A 19,148-nucleotide genomic window follows, 5' to 3' on the forward strand; every position below is an offset into this window, starting at 1 on the left:
ACTAAATATTAAAATTTTAATTTTATTCAATCATTGACTGTCTTATCACACCCTCCACTATTCTTTTGACAAATAGTCAAAGCTGTTTCAGTTCTGCAGTTGACTGCAACTACTCAAGCCATTTGGACTCTGTTGGACCTCATATTTAAGATAAATAAGATTCCTACGAAAAAGCTTGAAATTGAAACCTGGTTGTAGATATTTGTGGTTATAATACCTATAGGTATAGGTATTAGTTTAAGGCTAAACTTTGCACTCACTCCTTAAATAAAATCAGAACCAATTTCGACTGTATGGTTCGCCATGAGTGTAATCCAAATGGTTACTGTTTTGTCTCAGGTGTTTTAATTATAGCGTTTCCTAACGTTCTTCCTGAGAAATCAGTTTTCATTCCACCTTGAGATGCTTCTGGATGTTTCTAAACTTCTACAGAGCTTCCCTAGGAACTTATTACAGAGGGCAGGCAATAGGTTTCATGAGAATGGTGTTAAATCGCCACAGAAGTAATTCGTTACTTATAACGATGTTATTTAATTATCGTAGACATCATCGTTGAATGTAGTTAAATACCAACGCCCCAGAAACGGATCTTTGTTTTTTCAAGGTCATTAGAACCAAGGAGAAGCCCGCGGAACAGCACGTGGAGGCGTGCCGGCTTCCGCACTACAACTCCCAGAAGGCAGAGGGGCTAGGTATGTCTCTGGGCATGCGGCGCAGTCCCACGCTCCGCGTTGTAGGACGTAGCACTGCAGCCGTGCCTGAGCGTGGAAATTTGCGTGACTAGAGTGCGACGGCTGAGTCCTCTCTCTGACAGAATCAGATGCTGTTCTGAAGTCCGCTTTCCGTCCCCACTACCTGTCCTGCTCACCATGAAGCGCGTGGGTTCTGTGCAGCGCAAAATACCGTGTGTGTTTGTGACGGAAGTGAAAGAGGAGTTCTCCACCAAAAGGGAGCATCAGGTAGCAGGGGGTGGTCGCGTGTGGGCTTCTCGTGGAGCTGGCTCCGTCTCTACCTGGCGGGGTGCGCGGGCACGTCGAAGCTGCTGTGTAGTTTTTTGCAGGTTTCGCTGGGGAGGTGTAGGGTAGGGCTCTCATAGACGTGAGCTGCATCCAGGTTCTTGAACCTTTTCAATTACGAGGGAGGAAATCCACAAGAGGGTTTTTCGCGTAGACATTGAAAACCACATCTTAGATAATATTCCTTTCTTGTAGGCTACTGCTTTTGAGGAATACCCCTTAAGTATTGTATTTACATAATCACCGCAATCCAAGGCTTCTTTTCAAGGGAATGACCAAAAAAAAAAAAAAAAAGATGGTGACAAAGGGGAGTTTTTGGAAGACTTGCTTTACGTGTTCTCTAACTAGCCTGCTTTGGTGTCAGAACTTTTATACCGGTAATTCTAAGGTTTTCTATTCTCTTGGCACCGAGTTTTACACCTAGAGGGCCCTTAGTATAAACACTGGTGAATAAGGTTAGTAACCCGTAACGGGATAATTCTTTGATGTATATAGCAAAGCCCTTTATAGTAGAGTCCCCAGTTATCAGTTGGGTGCTTCCAACTCATCATACAAAACCAGCATGTGTATTTGACATTGACCTCCAGCCCCCTGGCATTACTCTCACCAGCCGCCTTCGCAGTTTGTAAGACCTGACGCTTGGCCTGGATACATATTTGTTGAATAGAAGAATGAACCCTGGGCCCTGGCTGGTGTAGCTCAGTGGATTGAGCGCGGGCCTGCGAACCACACAATCGCGGTTCAATTCCCAGTCAGGACACATGCCTGGGTTGCAGGCCAGTCCCCAGCAGGGAATGCATGAGAGGCAACCATATATTGATATTTCTCTCCCTCTCCTTTCCTTCCCCTCTGAAGATAAATAAATCAAATTTAAAAAAAAAAAAAAAGAGTGAACCCTGGAGTCATTTCATACCAGTTTTCCATTTGCCTTGATGCTTTTTTACTTATAACATTTCTTTCTATTCTCCTTTCTACTGTCCCTGCTTATTACACTGCCTTAATGTACTTGCCACCAGAATGGCCATCAGGATGCTTTTTCTTAGTTAAAACACAAAAGTAACTACTAAATGCCTGTAGCAGTAGTTGTCAAGCTTTTATTTTTTCAGGCCCTGATGAAGCTAATCCGTATGAAACACTATCATCCTGAATAGCTAGTTCACTCTAGATGTGATTCTCAACTTTGTATGTTGGATGGGAAGTGTGGTTTATAAATGTTCCCTCCACCAGGAAAAATAAGCCTTTCTCTTGTCCATCTGTAATTAAGAGTAGTTTATAGTATTGCTTATAGCAGTGATTTTCAACCTGTGTGTTGCAGTAAGTTTTAAAGCGTGCAGTACCTGTCCAGTTAGGGGCACTGACCTCTTCCCTTAGATTGTCAAACAAAAATGAGAACAAATGACAACAGCCAACACAACAATAGCTGTCTGGTGTTAATGCCCTGTCTTGAACCATAAATACATAGGTTATATAATAGAATTGCATCTTATTGGTCATGTCGCATAATAAGGTTACATCTGATTGGTTAATTCTTGGTACCAGAAATCCTTATATGCAAGTATAAGCACCTAATTTTTAAAAGTCATTTTGGAGCAAAAAGGATAATTACTGTTATTTTATTTTATTGTATTGTAAATAATCAAAATTATACAGGTTATTTTGTCAGATTGGCAAAACTACTTTTTGGTATGCCACATAATTTTAGTAATTAGTCTATGTATGCCATGAAGTGAAAAGGTTGAAAATTGCTGGCTTATAGCATAGCATACAAATCCTCACTGTAATTCAAGGTTTCCTGTTCATCAGGCCCAGTCTACTCTCAAGTATCACTACAGCAAAGTCGTGTTCTAGCAAAATCTGTTTTATCCTGTGAGCATACCAGAACAATCCTGCCTCTATATTTTTACAAATCTATGTACTCAACCTAGATCCCCTACAGAATTTTTCTTTTTTGAGTCAGACCTCTGTGAAATCTTAGTTATCTCAGTGATTTTCCCTATCCAAGAATTTTTGAGGACCACTTTCCTATTGGTTTTTATACACACGTGCCTTGTTTTTCTCTTCATGGTTTGTCTGTAATGGCAGTGGAGGAGAGAACTTTGTATGCCACTCTTTATCTTAATGCTGTCCTTTGGACATGTCCATAGCGGAGAGGGGTAGATAATTTATTGTGCAAGGGATATTTGTGCTCATCAGGAGCTCCATGGACAGAGTGATCTCCTCTCTAGGATCTGTGATAAATTTAAACATATACTAATGGGCCAGACCTTGGTTCTGCCACTGTAGATTGAATTGATATCCTTTGATACTGATGTCACAAATTAGTAATAAATTCCCCATTCGTTCAGTTTTATGTTAAAAGTATTGAATCAGTACCAGAGTGAGGCTAATTTCCTAAGTTTACTGCAATCTGAAATAGTACTTCCACTTACTAGTCTTAAGCCTGTGCACCCACGTGTAATGTTTATATTTTGCAGTGGGTTTTTTCATATTATGTGAGGTGAATGTTACATCAAATTTAGCCTATAAAACAGTAGCATAAGCCTTTCTCAGAAATGAAAAGAAATGAAAGTACATTACATGTGAAAAGTTAATAGGAACACTAGAAACGTTTTTTCCTCCATTATTGATAGTCTTTTGGCTTGTCTTCCTGACAGCGTAAAAATCATAACTTAAATATGCACTTTACTCCTCAGAAAGCTGAAAGGCCCCTACTTGTTTTTCCCCTTAGCATTTTTAGACCTAACATTGTATTACACATTTTGTTTTTGTTTGTCTCCCTTGTTGAAAAGAAAGTTTCACGAAAGATAGGTACTTTTTTGTTCGTCTCTATATTTCCCAGGCCAAGAACAATGCTTAAACTTCAGAAGGCATTTAGCAAATAATTGTCAAGTGAGTGATTGAACATACTAAACACCTGTGGTAGGAAAGCAGCGCTGCATAGGTCATGGTTCCTGGTGTTGAGCACATTGTGGCGGATAAAGAAACATGAACAATCAATAATCTGTGGAAAAACAGGTATTGCTGTGATGGCATGGAAAGCAGGGAATGATTCCCGAGAACTTCATAGACAAAATGTTTTTAAATTGTCTTGAAGGATAACCAGAAGATTGGCCCTTAGAGCTAGTGAAATCAAGAATGTCCCAGGTGAGAATGTGTGCAAGGGCATACATAGATCGTGTCTTTGTTAAACAAGTTTCTCTCTCTCTTTCTTTTAAGCCATTTAAAGTTTTGGCAACTGAAACTGTAAGTCACAAGGCATTAGATGCAGATATATACAGTGCAATTCCAACAGAAAAAGTGGATGGAACATGTTGTTATGTTACTACCTACAAAGGTAAAATAAAACTATTACAAATAATTTATTACTTACTATCCATTAAGGGCCATATAATATGATAATTGCATTATATGTTATCTCTGATTTGTATAATAATCTCTCCATTTCACACATTCAGAAACTGAGGCTCAGAGGGCTTAAATAATTTGTCCCAAACCATATAATGAATGAATGGCTGAACTGGTGATAGAACCTAGGTTTGTCTGACTCTACCGCTGATCCTAGTGCTGATTCCATGTTTTCATTACCATTGACAGTGTCTATAATTTATTTTATTTTAAAAAATGTAAAAATCGGAAGTAGAAATTGTCTACTATGTTAAGGAAAATAGTACATTGAAAAGAGAAATCATCTTTTAATTTCTTTTGGATGGTGAAATTACTTCCCATTTCAAGTAAAAGAAATAGAACAGTTAAATACAAATTGGGCATATTTATGGTATCAGGAAATCTCTTCTGAAATGCATTTTTTTCACTTTTAATTGTGACACACTATACATAGCATAAAATGTGCCACCTGAACCATTTTTAAGTGTACAGTTCAGTGATATGTACAGTTTCACCTTGTTGTGCTGCTATTCCAACATGTGTCACTAGAACTATTTTCATCTTCCAAAACTGAAACTACCTGTTAAACATCTCACCATTTCCCCTCCCTCCAGCCTTCGGCAACCACCTTTCTACTTTGTATGATTTTGACTACTCTAGATAACTCCAGTAAAAATACTGGAATCATATACAGTATTCATCTTTTTGTGACTGGCTTATTTCACTTAGTGTAATGTCCTCAGAGTTCATGTATATTTTATAGTATATGTTAGAATTTCCTTCTTTTTTAAGGGTGAATAATATCCCATTGTATGTACATACCACATCTTCTTGATCTGTTTATCCCTCGGTGTGTACTTGGGCAGCTTCCACCTTTTGGCTGTTGTGAACAATATTGCTGTGAACATGGTGTAAAAAAGTCTTTTCCAGACCCTGCTTTCTAGGGGGTTTTTTGGGTACATATCTAGAAGTAGAATTGTTGAATCACATAATTCTGTTTTTAGTTCTTTGAGGAACTTTTATTGTTTCCCATAAAATTCAGCACCATCTACATTCCTACAAACAGCGCACAAGTTTCTAATTTCTCTACAGCCTCACTGGTACTTGTTATTTGTTTGTGATACGAGCTGTCTTGAAGTAAGTGAAATGAATTTTTGTTTACTAGAAAAAGAACAAAAGGTCCATTCAACCAGAAATGACAATATAATTTTAATCAGGTTCTTCTGTACTTATGTTAAGAAACTCCAGTGTGCATCATTTTGTGTGATTACATATAATGGTATCAGTTGAATAAGGTTGGATTGTTAAAGGAAGCTTAGCAATGACAATGCTTACAAATCCACAGTTTATTACAGGTGAAGGATACGTAATATAGCAAGGGTATTGAAAGTAAGGATTTACAACATAGCCAAAAACTGTGTCACAGCAAAGGGTCAAGAGAGGTCAGGTGAAAGCTCCTGATGTCCCCAACACTCCTACATTCTGGGCTCTAGCAGGACACACACTCTCAAATCAGGTACCCCTGATGTGTGCCCGGAATACCTTTGAAACAGGGAATCCACAACAGAGTCTTAGCTGGGAATTTCTTTATTTTGTTGGTCACAAAGGCACCTTTCTGTTAAGTAACCAGCCTCAACAGCAGAGCCCTCTAGAAGTCTCTCTCTCACTAATGAATGCAGGTGCACTGCCCTGAAACTTCTCAGACCCATCATTACAAAGTGTCACTGTTAATCAGTGTTTTATGCCTTGACCAGGGGCCCAAGCCTTGCAGAACAGTTTAGCCTAATCCCAAATCTTCTGAGTTTAACCCTTATAGTTAAAAAGTTTCAGGGAAGCTGTGAATTACCTGGCTATATTTCCATTTAGTATAGAGGTAATTTCAGTTTCTCTCAAAAGCTAGCTATAATAAAATATAGTCTTGTGAAAGGGTCACGTATTGCCTTTTTATGTCATCCCTATCATTCTTTAATCAAAACTTGTCTTATAATATCAGATGCTGCTAGGTAGAATCGACCTAGAATTATTTTAGTTTGACTTCTAGGCTTGCTTCTATGGAAGAAGATGACCCTACTATTTATTGAAAAATTTTATTCTGAAATGTGTTTTAAAGTAAATTTCATTGTTTGCCTTTTAATATTTTTCCTTTTCTTTTATTATTTTTTTAGGTCAGCCGTATCTATGGGCTCGACTAGATAGAAAACCTAACAAACTAGCTGAGAAAAGATTTAAAAATTTTCTACATTCAAAACAAAACTCAAAAGGTTAGTAGGTATTTTCTTTAGCTTTTCATGATTTAAATACCTGAAATTTGTGATTTATTCATTGCCGTGGTGTTAATATACATTATATCCTTTTGTACAATTTAAGCACTTTGGGAAAAGAAAAAAATTAGAATTGAATGTCTTTATATGTAAGAATTGAAAAGTATTCTAAAATGATTTCCTAACATTTATGTGCCTTTTCATATAGTGAGTCAATTTTATTAAAACCTACAAATTACTACATATATTAAATGAGTAACATGTTTTTGTTTTTTGTTTTTTTAATGATGATAAAATTACATTTTTTGATTGTGTAAACAATGTGAAAGTAAATGCCTCTATTATATAAGTAAATTATACACTCATTGCAGTCTACTCATTCATATTATGTATGCAATCTATATATATCTGTATCCATAGTACTTAAAAATACATCATAAATCTACACATGGGGACATTAGCTACTTTAGTTAGATGGTTATCCTGTATTTGCAAATGCTGGTGTGTTGAGAATTGAAAACTTAAGGTGTTCATGTCCTGACCTTGAGAAGTATAGATAGTCATATTATGGTGATAATGAAGGAAAAATAATTATATGGTACCTGGTATTATGGGGTTTATTAGCCATTCCCACTTTGACCTAGTTCAGTATTTTATATGTTTTTAAAGTATCACCACATATAAGATTTTCTAACTCTTTTAGAATTTTTTTGGAATGTTGAGGAAGACTTCAAACCTGTTGCAGAGTGCTGGATACCGGCGAAGGAAATCGAATGGTTGAATGGAAATCCAATGCCTGATGAAAATGGACACATTCCTGGTATTGTGAAATCTCTTCTAAAATGCAGTTTTATGTTTACTAGTATAAAGAACAAAAGATACATTTGATCAGAGATTACAGAATGTAATTTTTATTTTTTTTTTGTAGTATTTGTATGGCACAGAATTTCTTAGTCTGATTTATGTTAGGTAACAGCTTATACCAAAGATGCTTCATATTTAGAATGTTCTTCTCTTAGGTTTAGAATCACTTCTATGAGGATAGTTTACTACCAATAGTCTGAAAATAAAATGTTGAGTGAGAATAGCAGCTTTTCTGAAATGAGATATTAAGAAGCCTCTACCTTTCAGATTGGGGATAAGAATGTGTCATTCCCCACCCCGCCCCAAGGATGCTAGAAGACTATTTCAATTAAGGGAGGTGAAAACAAGTATCTCACAAGTAGTTTTACTGGAGAAGACAAATTTTTTTGCAAAAATGTGCCAGGTAGAAAGATAACCCAGATAAAGGTTTACAGGCATGTCTTGAGTACCTAAAATTTTTAGTGTACTTTTAGGTTCTAGAAATACCAAATGAAGATCAGAATCCTTATCCTCAAAGGTCTAATAGACATGAGAGGAAGTCCACCAATAATGGTATGATTTAAGAATTAAAAGCAAATGTATATAGGGTATAGTCAGAGGGTATATCATTCCTCTTACAGAAAAGAGGAAGAATTCGTAGTTATACCTGTGGTGTTTAGAAGGCTTCTAAGGGAAGTGACATCTGTACTGAAGCTTGAAAACCAGGAAGCTAGCTGAAAGGAAGAGGGAAGGTCAGCTTGGGCAAACTCCCATATGGAGAGATCATGGAGTGTTTTGGATATTTTATTTAACAGTTTATTCTGGCTGGAATATTTGGGTGTATGACATTTGAGGAGATTTTAAAAATTGAGGCTGGAGATGTGGAATGGGCTTGGGTCTTAAAGGGTTTGTATTCCATCTGAAGGAATTTGAAGTGTATCCTGAAGGTTATTTGGCAGGGATAGAGTAGAACTAAATTTAAATGTTTTTAATGGAACTATGATAAAAATGGGGAGGGGTATTCCCCTTAATCTGGGTAATGAAGGCCAGAGATAATGGTGGTCCGATGGTGTACATGTCATAGAACAGTGAGGAAGTCTATTCTGACAATCGAAGTTAAGACAAGAATAGTAATATTCAATAAATGTGGAATCAGTACTTTTTTCAGTAAATATGGGAATACAGTAAATCATGGAACAGTCAGACTGAAAAAAGTCTGCTGTCCCTAAAACTGCAAAGAAGGGAGAGAGAAAACTTAAAAATTAAAAACAAAAAGGATTTTAATTGTTTCAGAATGGTGCTCAATTCTTATTGAAAAGGTGAATTTTCTAGTAAAAATACTGGGTGCTCTGTAGTGAATAATGAAGTTAATTTCTCAACAGAATAAAAAATGAAACCTTAAAATTTAAAAATGATTGATTAAAAACAGTACAACTGTTACTTTTGCTGACTTTGAAAGTGGTATTTTTGTGTGATAAAACATCCAGAACATGGAGAAAATTGACAACAAAAATAAAAATTACCTCAAGTCTCAATGCACAAAAAAAAGCAGTGCAATAACAAACATGTTTTTCTTTAAATGGTAGGTTGGGTACCAGTGGAAAAAAGCAACAAACAGTATTGCTGGCATTCCTCTGTAGTTAATTATGATTTTGAAATTGCCCTGGTACTGAAGCAGCATCCTGATGATCCTGGTCTCTTGGAAGTCAGTGCAGTGCCTCTTTCCGATCTGTTAGAACAGACACTGGAGCTTATAGGAACGAATATTAATGGAAACCCATACGGTGAGTAGTTTGTTCAGTAGAGTAATTCATTTATAAAAAGAACTTTCTAGGTTCATCCTCACACACACAGAAATGACAAATAAATATGACTTAAGAAGCCTAGGATTATAGCCATTTTGTTAATAAATTATAGCCATTTCTATTAATTTTATGTCTGTGGAGAAATTTACCTAATCATTTTATTAGTCCAAAATGTTCTTTTTTAATCTTTTCTTTCCTGTAATATTATAAAACTATGTAAGAAAGGTGTAACTCAAGTGTAACTTTGCATTGCTTTTTAAAATTTAGGTGAGCTAAATGAAAATAATAATGTGCTTTCTACGGCTAGATAATTAGTGTGGGATTAATTAATTGATAAGTGTAAAGTGACTAAAGAATTGGTAGTGAATAGCAAGCATATCAAGGTATGATGAATTGAGTACCAGTCCCAGTGGCACTGTGGAGTACATTGTTGACAAGATTGATGAAGACAGGCCTAAGAACATTATAGCTTTTTTAAAAATTATTTATTTATTTATCTTTAGAGGGAAAAGGAAGGAGAGAAGGAGAGAAATATCAATGTATGGTTGCTTCTCATGAGTCCCCTGCTGGGAACTGGCCTGCAACCCAGGCATGTGCCCTGACAGGGAATCAAACCGTGATCCTCTGGTTCACACGCCTGCGCTCAATCCACTGAGCTACACTGGCCAGGGCAGAACATTATAGCTTGAATGGCAAAATCCTATATAAAGATTAGAAGCAGACTGGCAGGTGGAAAGAAGCTAAGATAGTAATTAGACAAGTTAGCAGAAATACAGCATGGCTATTTTGCAAACATTGAGTAATAGTGAATGTGGCTCATGGTGCAGAGTAGAGGGGGCGTGGTCTTTTTTTATAAAAAGCCAGGAGAACTTTTAGTTTTGTGGATATCTCTAAAACAGGCCATAGATAGTATACTTAAGTGAATAGGTGTCCCTCTGTCCCTTTGAAACTATTTACAAAAACAGACATATGGCTGGATTTTGCCCAGAGATCAGTTTGTGGACCCCCGATATAGAGTAGAAAAGGTAGAATTTAGATTTAATGGGATGTGGTGCCACTGTTGAGTGAGAATACTTGTGTATCTCTCTGCAAAGAAACAAATTAAATGTTGGGGGGTTGTGTTTTTTTTAATTTTTACCTTTTTTGAGAGGTAGATTTTCTCATTCTTGAAACCTTTGACTAATGGCAGAATTTTACTTCAGGGTTAGGAAGCAAGAAGCACCCATTACATCTTCTTATACCACATGGAGCATTTCAAATAAGAAATTTACCAACCTTGAAGTACAAAGATCTCTTGTCCTGGTTTGAAGGTTGCAGAGAGGGTAAAATTGAAGGAGTAGTGTGGCATTGCAATGATGGCTGTTTAATCAAGGTAAGGGCAGAAAATAGCTTGTGCGATTATGTCCTCTTATGTTCCTAAAACAAAGTAGGAGTGGCACTAAAATACTCTAAAATAATTACAGTAATTCCGATGGTGTGATAAAGAAATTTATTTGTTCATCTCTCATGCTGTCTTTTTTTTATATGATAGTGTTTCCCAGTGTATTTATTCTGTGGGTCATGAGTTCTTTAGATGTGCTTCAGAATTAAAGTGATGAAAGAATCTGGAAAACCCTGCATACTCCATATTTCCTTCTTGGAAGTTCATGCTGCACATTAGTGTTCTCTCATATGTTCTGTAATTTAGTCCTGTTTAATTCAGGACAGCATTTAGTCCTGTTTAATTTAGCACTCTCATTGTGTTTAACTCAGCATTTACCAAAACTTACTTGGTATAGAATCTGTTGAGTCAAGAGTGCCAAGGGTCAGTTAACATATATAGAATGAATTATTTTGTATTTTATGCCCTTTTCTGTCTACTTAATTTCTTACAGGTTCCTGAAATTTGCCATGTTCAAAACCAGACCTAGTTATAAGAACCCCCTGACTCCAACAATTCACTAAAGCCAAAAACTTAACATAACCATTTTTTTCAGTCAAAAAATAACCATTTTTAACCCTGCTCTCCATTACTTCATACCTCCAATGACCAGTTGTTAAAGGTTCTAATCTATTGACTGCATCTTTCTCCCCAACTAAGTAGCTGTTAATTTAGGTCAATATTCATACGGGTTATCATATCACCCTCTTAAATGTCAACTTTCAGTGTTACCTCTTTCCTATCCATTCTTTATAAATGAACGAGAATATTAACGTCCCTGCATAAAACTGTTTAATGACAGTAAGATTTTTCATGGTCTGGCTCCTGCTTAACTTTCTGGAACTGCCTCCACCCCCATCTCCCAAGCACATCCACAATGTGTATGTTCTAACCATACTTAAATAACTAGAGGGGAAAAAGAAACCCTATTCTGTTACGTGATATTTCCTTTGGGTAGAATGTCCCCTCACTCACCATTAACTAGCCTCTGTATTAGCAGCAGACTCCATTATTAAAATTTTCAGAGCCCTTGATTATGTTCCTGGCATGTTTCCAGGTGCTTAGAAATACAGAGTCCACTGAACAGTGTCTCTGCCTTTATGGAGCTCACATTTTATAGGGAGGATAGGTAATAAACACCGGTGTATTATGTCAGGAGGAGAAGCAGTTGTGAAAAACTAAAGAGTAAAATAAAGTGGAGCCTTAAATAGTACCTGGTATAGGTAGGCACTCAAATATTTTTAAGCGAATGTAGATTATACAGCCTAAAACTAATAACCTTTTTTCTTTTTTTTAGGTCCATCGCCATCATCTTGGTTTATGCTGGCCAATTCCAGATACTTACTTGAATTCAAAACCAGTTATTGTTAACATGAACTTAAACAAACACGACTATGCTTTTGATACTAAGTGTTTATTTTATCATTTTTCAAAACTAGATCATCAGAAATTTAGTAGGCTCAAAGATATAATACTTGATATATAATCTGGAAATGTAATTAAAAACCAGCTTTATTGTTATATGTGAATCTTGAATATTCTGCCATTTTTTAAAGGTGAAGATATCTCAAGGTTCCTGTTTATTGTTTAGTGTCTATAGTAGCTATATGTAGCATTTGAAGAAATCAATTTCCTATATGGAAGTATCTATTTAAAATATTCAGAATCAAGTGAATTTTAACCTCTGGACTTGAAACTGTAAGTTTTGTACAAAACTTTGTACAAAGGGCTGGGTTCTGTCTACTAGAAACTGGGTAATAATTTAATGAAAATAACAAATTTGGATTACTTTCAAAGTTAAATAGTTTATGCTGAATTTAATGTAATTTTGCTAGACATTTAACAAAACATACAGCTCAGCCTTATATATATACACACACATATATAAAATAGGTATACATAAAAGTTAAGTACCATAACACATATATAAATAGGTAAGTATATGTAAGACCTCAATTTTAAACATTAAAATTGCTAAAGTGTACTCTCATATTCTTTAAAAACTTAAAACATAATGAATGCATAGATAGATGTTCACCATAGCTCACTGCCTACTCCATAGTTGTAACACTTTGAAAATCTTCAAATATACACTTTTCTAAATGTTAGAAATTCCATATTATTTTATTTACTAAAAATTCAAATTTAGGTAAAGTATAAGATATTAGAAAGGAAATCATGTAGGTCAGAGACTTGTTTGATTTCCAGATGGAATTTTAACTTACAAAATTAAATAATTTAAAACTATACAGGTATAGCCGTCCCTTAATAAATGGGGAAATTAACAGAACTTTCCTCTTCGTCTTCCAGCTGTTCAGAAGTAGCAGTAGGACTAGTCAGCTGAATTCCATGTTGTTCAGAAAGTTTTTTTAACTTCTCTTCTAAAAGAATAGTTTTTTTCACTTCTTCTTTGTAATTATACTTCAGATCTTCAATTTCTTCAAAAAATGAGGGATCAAAATTTTGTAGTTCTTTCTTCAGCTTTTTTATTTCCTCCTGATAAAAACATTTGATCTTTAAAAGCCATACATTGGTATATAATACACTATTTTGGTTTGAACTAAAGAGATACAGTTATAAACATGAAAGCCAAAGTAATCTGAATAGCCAAATACACTTATAAAGACAGAAGTATTTTCTTAAGATTTTGCTGATAAGGTTTCACTGTGCGGTGTAAGTAAGTACCGTATTTTTTGGACCATAAGACACACCTAGGTTTTGGAGGAGAAAAATAGGAAAAAATTTTTGAAGCAAAAAATGTAAAATATTTAATAACATAAATAACATAACATTTCACCAATGTAAATGTAAACAGAAGTCAATAGCAGCATTAACAACCATTATTTCTCCCAAAATGGGGGAGGAATAATGTTCAAAATGGAGGGGGGGGCATGTCTTATAGCCTGAAAAATACGGTAACTTGTTAAATTATTTATATTCTAGTCTTTGACTAAAATTTATTAGCTCTTAAACTAGAGGGGGATTTAATCTTTTTCCAAAAGCATACTCTCAGATACTCAGTGAGACCAGCAAAAAGATGTGGCTATTCACAGCATTAAGGTTTTGGTTAAGATTCTTTGGCTTAGGCTTCATTTATATTGTCTTTACAAATAATGTAATTTGTAATGCATTAATAGTCAACTTCACATAAATATATTTATGATCAGGGAAACCCTTGGGCTTCTGCCTGGCTAAAGGTAAAGAAAGAGATAGTTTGAGCTTTAATGACCATTTTAGAACAGCCAGTGATCACTAGTTAACTTTCATGTTCTTTTGTTCTGTTTACAGATTCTTAAAGAAAGAGATAAAGCATAGTAATATCTTTTTTTTTAAGGGAAGGAAACTATTCCTGAAAAGAATTCCAAAAGGAAATAAAAGATACTGTTCACAATGTGACCAAAAACTTAATGTTAAAACTGAGCTCTATATTTGTGGCAATTAAGAAATAAATTTACTTTTTAATAATATTTATTTTGTCTCAAATTTTTGGATAGCTCTTGTATAATAAATAGTTTTAAACACAGCTGAATATAATGTACTTTGTAGTGTCAAGGTCAACTATAAGTATAAAATGTAATCCCAGAGTTTTTATGATACAAACTCAAAGACAGAGATGACAGTTTTCAACAGCTGTTTTCACAAAACATTTATAATACTATAATAAGATATATTAGGAGACTTCCGCCAAGATGGAGGCATAGGTGGAAACACTGTGCCTTCTCCCACAACCAAGTATGACTACAACAAAAGTTTTGGAGAACTAGAACACACCCAAAGACCAGAACACGGAATTATACAGAAGTCCGACAGCTACGAACCGTTCAACGGGGACGGTAAGAGAGGCGGAACCAGCAGCGGAGCTGGGTCGGGCAGGACAGATCCCCCGACCTAGGCGCTAGGCGCGCGGGCAGCCCAAAGCCAGTCGGGGTGCAGGGCAGACTGACCAAGGTCGCACGTTCGCGCACAGTGAGATGGACCACGCAGGCCCCAGGGGACGAACCCAGTGGTGGAGGGCCGACAGCGGTGGCACACTCGAGTGCAGTGGAACAAAACGCGTGGGCCTGGTGACAGTAGTGGCTGCAGTGCCGGTGGGGGTCGCGGCAGCGGGCCGCAGAGGGAAGCCATTGTCCCTCTTTGACCCCGCCCCCACATACAATGTCACAACCCAGCGACTGAGTTGCCCTGCTCTGGTGAGAACCTAGGTCTCTGATCCTGCTACTTAACAGGCACAAACAGCCCAAAAGATGGTGCAAGAGGAACTCAAAGTCCCAGAGCCAATAACTCTAAGCGACCAACAGATTGCCAGCCTCTCAGAAGCCCAATTTAAGACACTATTTATCAGGATGCTCACAGAATTGGTAGATTACAGTCACAAATTAGAGGAACATATAAAGGCTAAACTAATTGAAATGAAGGGAGATGTCCAGGAAACCAATAGCGATGGAAAGGAAACTGGGACTCAAATCAATGGAATGGACCAGAAGGAAGAACGAAACATCCGACCAAAAAGGAATGAAGAAATGAGAATTCAAAACAATGAGGAGAGGCTTAGGAACCTCCAGGACATCTTTAAATGTTCCAACATCCGGATTATAGGGGTAGTGGAAAATGTATTTGAACAAATAATAAAGGAGAACGTCCCCAGTCTGGCAAAGGAAATAGACTTCCAGGAAATCCAGGAAGCTCAGAGAGTCCCAAAGAAGTTGGACCCAAGAAGGAACACACCAAGGCACATCATAATTACATTAGCCAAGACTAAAATGAAGGAGAGAATCCTAGAAGCATCAAGGGATAAGGGGACAGTCACCTACAAAGGAGTACCCATCAGACTATCAGCAGATTTCTCAAAAGAGACCTTACAGGCAAGAAGGGGCTGGAAAGAAGTATTCCAAGTCATGAAATCCAAAGACCTACAGCCAAGATTGCTTTGTCCAGCAAAACTTTCATTTAGAATGGAAGGGCAGATAAAGTGCTTCTCATATAAGGTCAAGTTCAAGGAGTTCATCATCACCAAGCCCTTATTATATGAAATGCTCAAGGGACTTATATAAGGAAAAGATGATGAATAATATTAACAGTGAAAGGACAGCAAACACACAGGTATTAACAACCACACCTAAAACAAAAGCAAACCAAGAGGACAGCTAGATCAGGAGTGGAACCATAGAAATAAAGAACACATGGAGGGTTAGAAACGGGGGTGGGAGGAGGAGAAGGGGGGAGAAGGCACAAAAAATAGCATAGATGGTAGGTACAAAATAGATAAGGGGGAGGGCAAGAATAGTGGGGGAAATATAGAATCTAAAGAACTTGAGACACGTGGTTATAAACTAAGGGGCGGAGAATGGTGGGGGAGGGAGTGCGGGTGGAGGGGAATGAAGGGGTGGAATAGAACAACTGTAATGGTATAATCAATAAAATATATTTAAAAAATAAGATATATTAAATACTCATACCTTCATATGCTGCTTTTCTAGGTCTGAGGTTTTAAGTTGTGTCTCCAGATCTTTTAGTTTTTCCTGTAGTTGATCAGGATCTGCCAAAAAAAAAAAATTTTGATGCAGCTTTTTTCCACTCTAAGTTCAAGGTAAAGAATTTGTTTTAGAGAATAAGGAGAAAAGTTACGAAACTAAGAGCCTGGAGAATACATCATTTTGTGGCTGACACACTTCAGGCAGTGAGTACTGTCCGCTACCTCTGTCAGGTATGGTAATTCCATAGCAGACTAAGAGAAAAGGCATCTGCCAGATACTAGAGTATAGAGTGAGGAAATTTTTCACATGGAAGAAACTTACTTTACACAGAAAAATTCTAGAGCCAGGAAAACCTGTTGAGTACTGAAAGTACAGCAGGGAAATAAGTGAATTGTTAGACAAGGGACTACAACCATAAGCTAGCCTAGTGCCCCTGCTGCCCAGCAGCATTGGCTGTTCCATGTATGTCACTGCATTATCCATCCTGCCTAAATGCATTAGGCAGGATGGAGAACACAAAGGTGAGTAAATCCTGATAGGTGGAAAAAGCACACAAACAGCACAGGGGCTTTATTTTATAAATTTCCTCTCCAGAGTGAATATGTCTCTCTAATTTTATAATGAGGACCAGTGGGCAAATGGTATTTTTGCTTTACCTGCCATCTGCTAGAAACATACTTTCTTTAAATTAAACACTATAATGTGCCATGTGGTAGTCATGTTGCAGCCATTGAAGGGTAAAAGTAATACAACAGTTTAAGAAAATGGGCAGCAAAAATTCTCATGAATGGAATTAAGTACAGTCTGCTAAGGTGTCTTGAAATGGTCCTCTATAAGTAGAGACAGGAAATGTTTTCCTCACCCTGTTACGGACATAGAGTCAGCAGAACCCATCTACCATTGGAAGGCAGAGCAAAATTGTACTTTTCAATGCTTCCCTCACCTTTGCAGAAAGGGCTAATGATTTTTTACAGAACTGATTCTTAATCACTGGACTGCTATATTGAATTGACTGTCTTAATCAGTGGATGCTAATATTACACAGATTTGGTAATGTGTAGCACTTTCCAGAACTTAATCACCTCTTATATTAACACAGTGCTTTAGAACTTCCAGAGCAATTTTTGTTTCATTTTGAGCCTCAAGAATCTTTGAAATATGATAGGTCCCTTATCTCTAAAGGAGATAAGCAATACGGGGGTTCAGAAATTCCCTCTGCGGACTGAGGGTTAGAACTGCCAATGTCAACAGCATTAATGGGTCCTTGGTCTGCTGTGCCTAGTCCAGTACATCAAGCTAGGTGCTACGAGAGACCACTGAGAGAGATTATATGTACTTTAGTCACTGAGAGGCAGTGCAGCATAGTGAGCAGAGCAGAGAATGGAGAGGAGCTTCGGACTTCCCAAGATTTAGGTTTCATCCTGCCTTTTGTCACTTCTGTCTGTGGTGACCTCGGGGCAAGGTAAATTAAACCTCTTCAGATGTGCCTATCAGAGGTCAAAGGGAAACAGCATTCACCATACAGGGTTATAAAGATTATAAAATGGGCATAAAGTAATTAGCATACATGTAATGTCTGGTACAACTCATACATGAGAGGTTTAATGCAAAGTAGCAACAGGACTATGGTAATATTGAAACAGCTAAATAAACTAGTCAAAGATTGTTCAGATGTAAATTAGTATAATTCTTTGGCACTTCTATCAGGCTTTCAGACATACACAGTACAAATAGCCAATTCTCATGGTAGTTATGGTCTATAAAGTCAACACAATGAATCAGTAAATATTGAACCACTGCTCTTACAGGGAAAATAATGCATTTTAGATGTAAGTATAGATATATAAGTATACTTATATGTAAACATATACATATATCTCAGATTATAATCTTAAATCCTGGAAACAACTCATTCTGGTAGATTCTATTTTCTTTGTTTCACAAAAGAGAAAACAAAATTTAGAAGTGTCAAGTTACTGAGGCTGCCACAATTAAGTGTCAGACTTGGGATTTAAACCTAGTCCAACTGTCCCCAGAACCAGAGCTTGCCCTCAATTGCAGTGTCCCCTACTGTCTTCATCCTCTGGTCATGTCCATAGGAAAGCTGAAACAACGCACTGCCTTACCTTGTTGGAACTCATCTAGGAAAGGGTGGATCTGAGAAACTCTTCACCCTCTGTGTATATTTATAGAAGTGCCATGAGTGCTTAATTGTGGGGTTATAAGTAAAATTTAGTGAATAGGTGAATTAACAGATACAGAATCTGCAAATAATAAGGATCACCTATTGTGGGTGTACACAAGGAAGGTTCAGGAAATATCCAGCCATGTAATATGAAAAATAAGATACCATTCTTCTAGTACCAGGAAACTATACCAGGCATGCAGCTTGTTGTGTTCAAGGCTGCCTGTGAGTGAGGAAGAGGAATGGGGACAGGAGAGGCCGGGAAGATGGCGACGGAGTAGGATGGAGTGGATTCCAGCCCCTGTACACATGGGAGAAAATCCTGGCAGATACACTGAGGAACAGTGCAATCAATCAATGGTTCCCCAGCATTTATGAAATTAAGAGACCAGAGGTGGTGACGGACGCTGAAAGACCAGACAGTGGCGGGTCAGTGAGGTCTCAGGGACTTGAATAAAGACAAGAGTGGTGGCGGGGGCCGGCGCCCAGGGCCAGGAGGCCCCGGTGCCATCGCTGCTGTTGGGGTCCAGAGGCATCGGTCTGGGACCAGTGCTGGAGGCGTCTGCCACGGGAGCCCAGGCACCCAGCGGCCTCAGTAGGCGACCAGTGCCGGTCATTGGCTCCCTCCCTCCCCATCTAAGCAAGGGTGGGCAATGCCGGGGAGAGACCTATCTGCTTGAGTTTACAGAGAGGGAAACAAGGACAAAGGGCCGTGTTCAACTGTGGACTTTGTGGTCGCCAGCCTGGGAAGATTGAGAGG

General features: G+C 37.5%; 2 protein-coding genes across 3 annotated transcripts in view; one reads left to right on the forward strand and one right to left on the reverse strand.

Moving 5' to 3' along the window:
* Window positions 1–740: 740 nt before the first annotated feature.
* RLIG1 (RNA 5'-phosphate and 3'-OH ligase 1) lies at window positions 741–14,198 on the forward strand. Its single transcript, XM_037064641.1, has 7 exons — window positions 741–959; window positions 4,233–4,350; window positions 6,566–6,661; window positions 7,365–7,481; window positions 9,091–9,288; window positions 10,512–10,681; window positions 12,027–14,198. Exons 1-7 carry the CDS (start codon window positions 870–872, stop codon window positions 12,213–12,215), a joined length of 978 nt encoding a protein of 325 aa, XP_036920536.1. The 5' UTR covers window positions 741–869; the 3' UTR covers window positions 12,216–14,198.
* Window positions 12,534–19,148, reverse strand: part of CEP290 (centrosomal protein 290) — a 103,310-nt gene continuing 96,695 nt past the window's right edge. For both annotated transcript variants that reach the window (XM_037064636.1, XM_037064635.1), the window contains 2 exons: window positions 16,186–16,265; window positions 12,534–13,225 (listed from right to left, as the gene is read on the reverse strand). In XM_037064636.1, coding sequence (XP_036920531.1) covers window positions 12,995–13,225; window positions 16,186–16,265 — 311 coding nt within the window. In that variant the 3' untranslated portion in view covers window positions 12,534–12,994. The remainder of the gene's footprint in view (window positions 13,226–16,185; window positions 16,266–19,148) is intronic.

Source organism: Sturnira hondurensis, unplaced genomic scaffold (assembly GCF_014824575.4).
Source record: "Sturnira hondurensis isolate 20B ecotype Veracruz unplaced genomic scaffold, ASM1482457v3 Scaffold0015509, whole genome shotgun sequence".
Lineage (NCBI taxonomy): Eukaryota > Metazoa > Chordata > Mammalia > Chiroptera > Phyllostomidae > Sturnira > Sturnira hondurensis.

Excerpts from the sequence above, each read along its gene's own strand:
- RLIG1 (XM_037064641.1), top strand. The coding sequence starts at position 870 with ATGAAGCGCGTGGGTTCTGTGCAGCGCAAAATACCGTGTGTGTTTGTG. Across the intron at positions 960-4,232 it reads CCACCAAAAGGGAGCATCAG|CCATTTAAAGTTTTGGCAAC; the intron begins GTAGCAGGGGGT and ends CTTTCTTTTAAG. Across the intron at positions 4,351-6,565 it reads TTATGTTACTACCTACAAAG|GTCAGCCGTATCTATGGGCT; the intron begins GTAAAATAAAAC and ends TTATTTTTTTAG.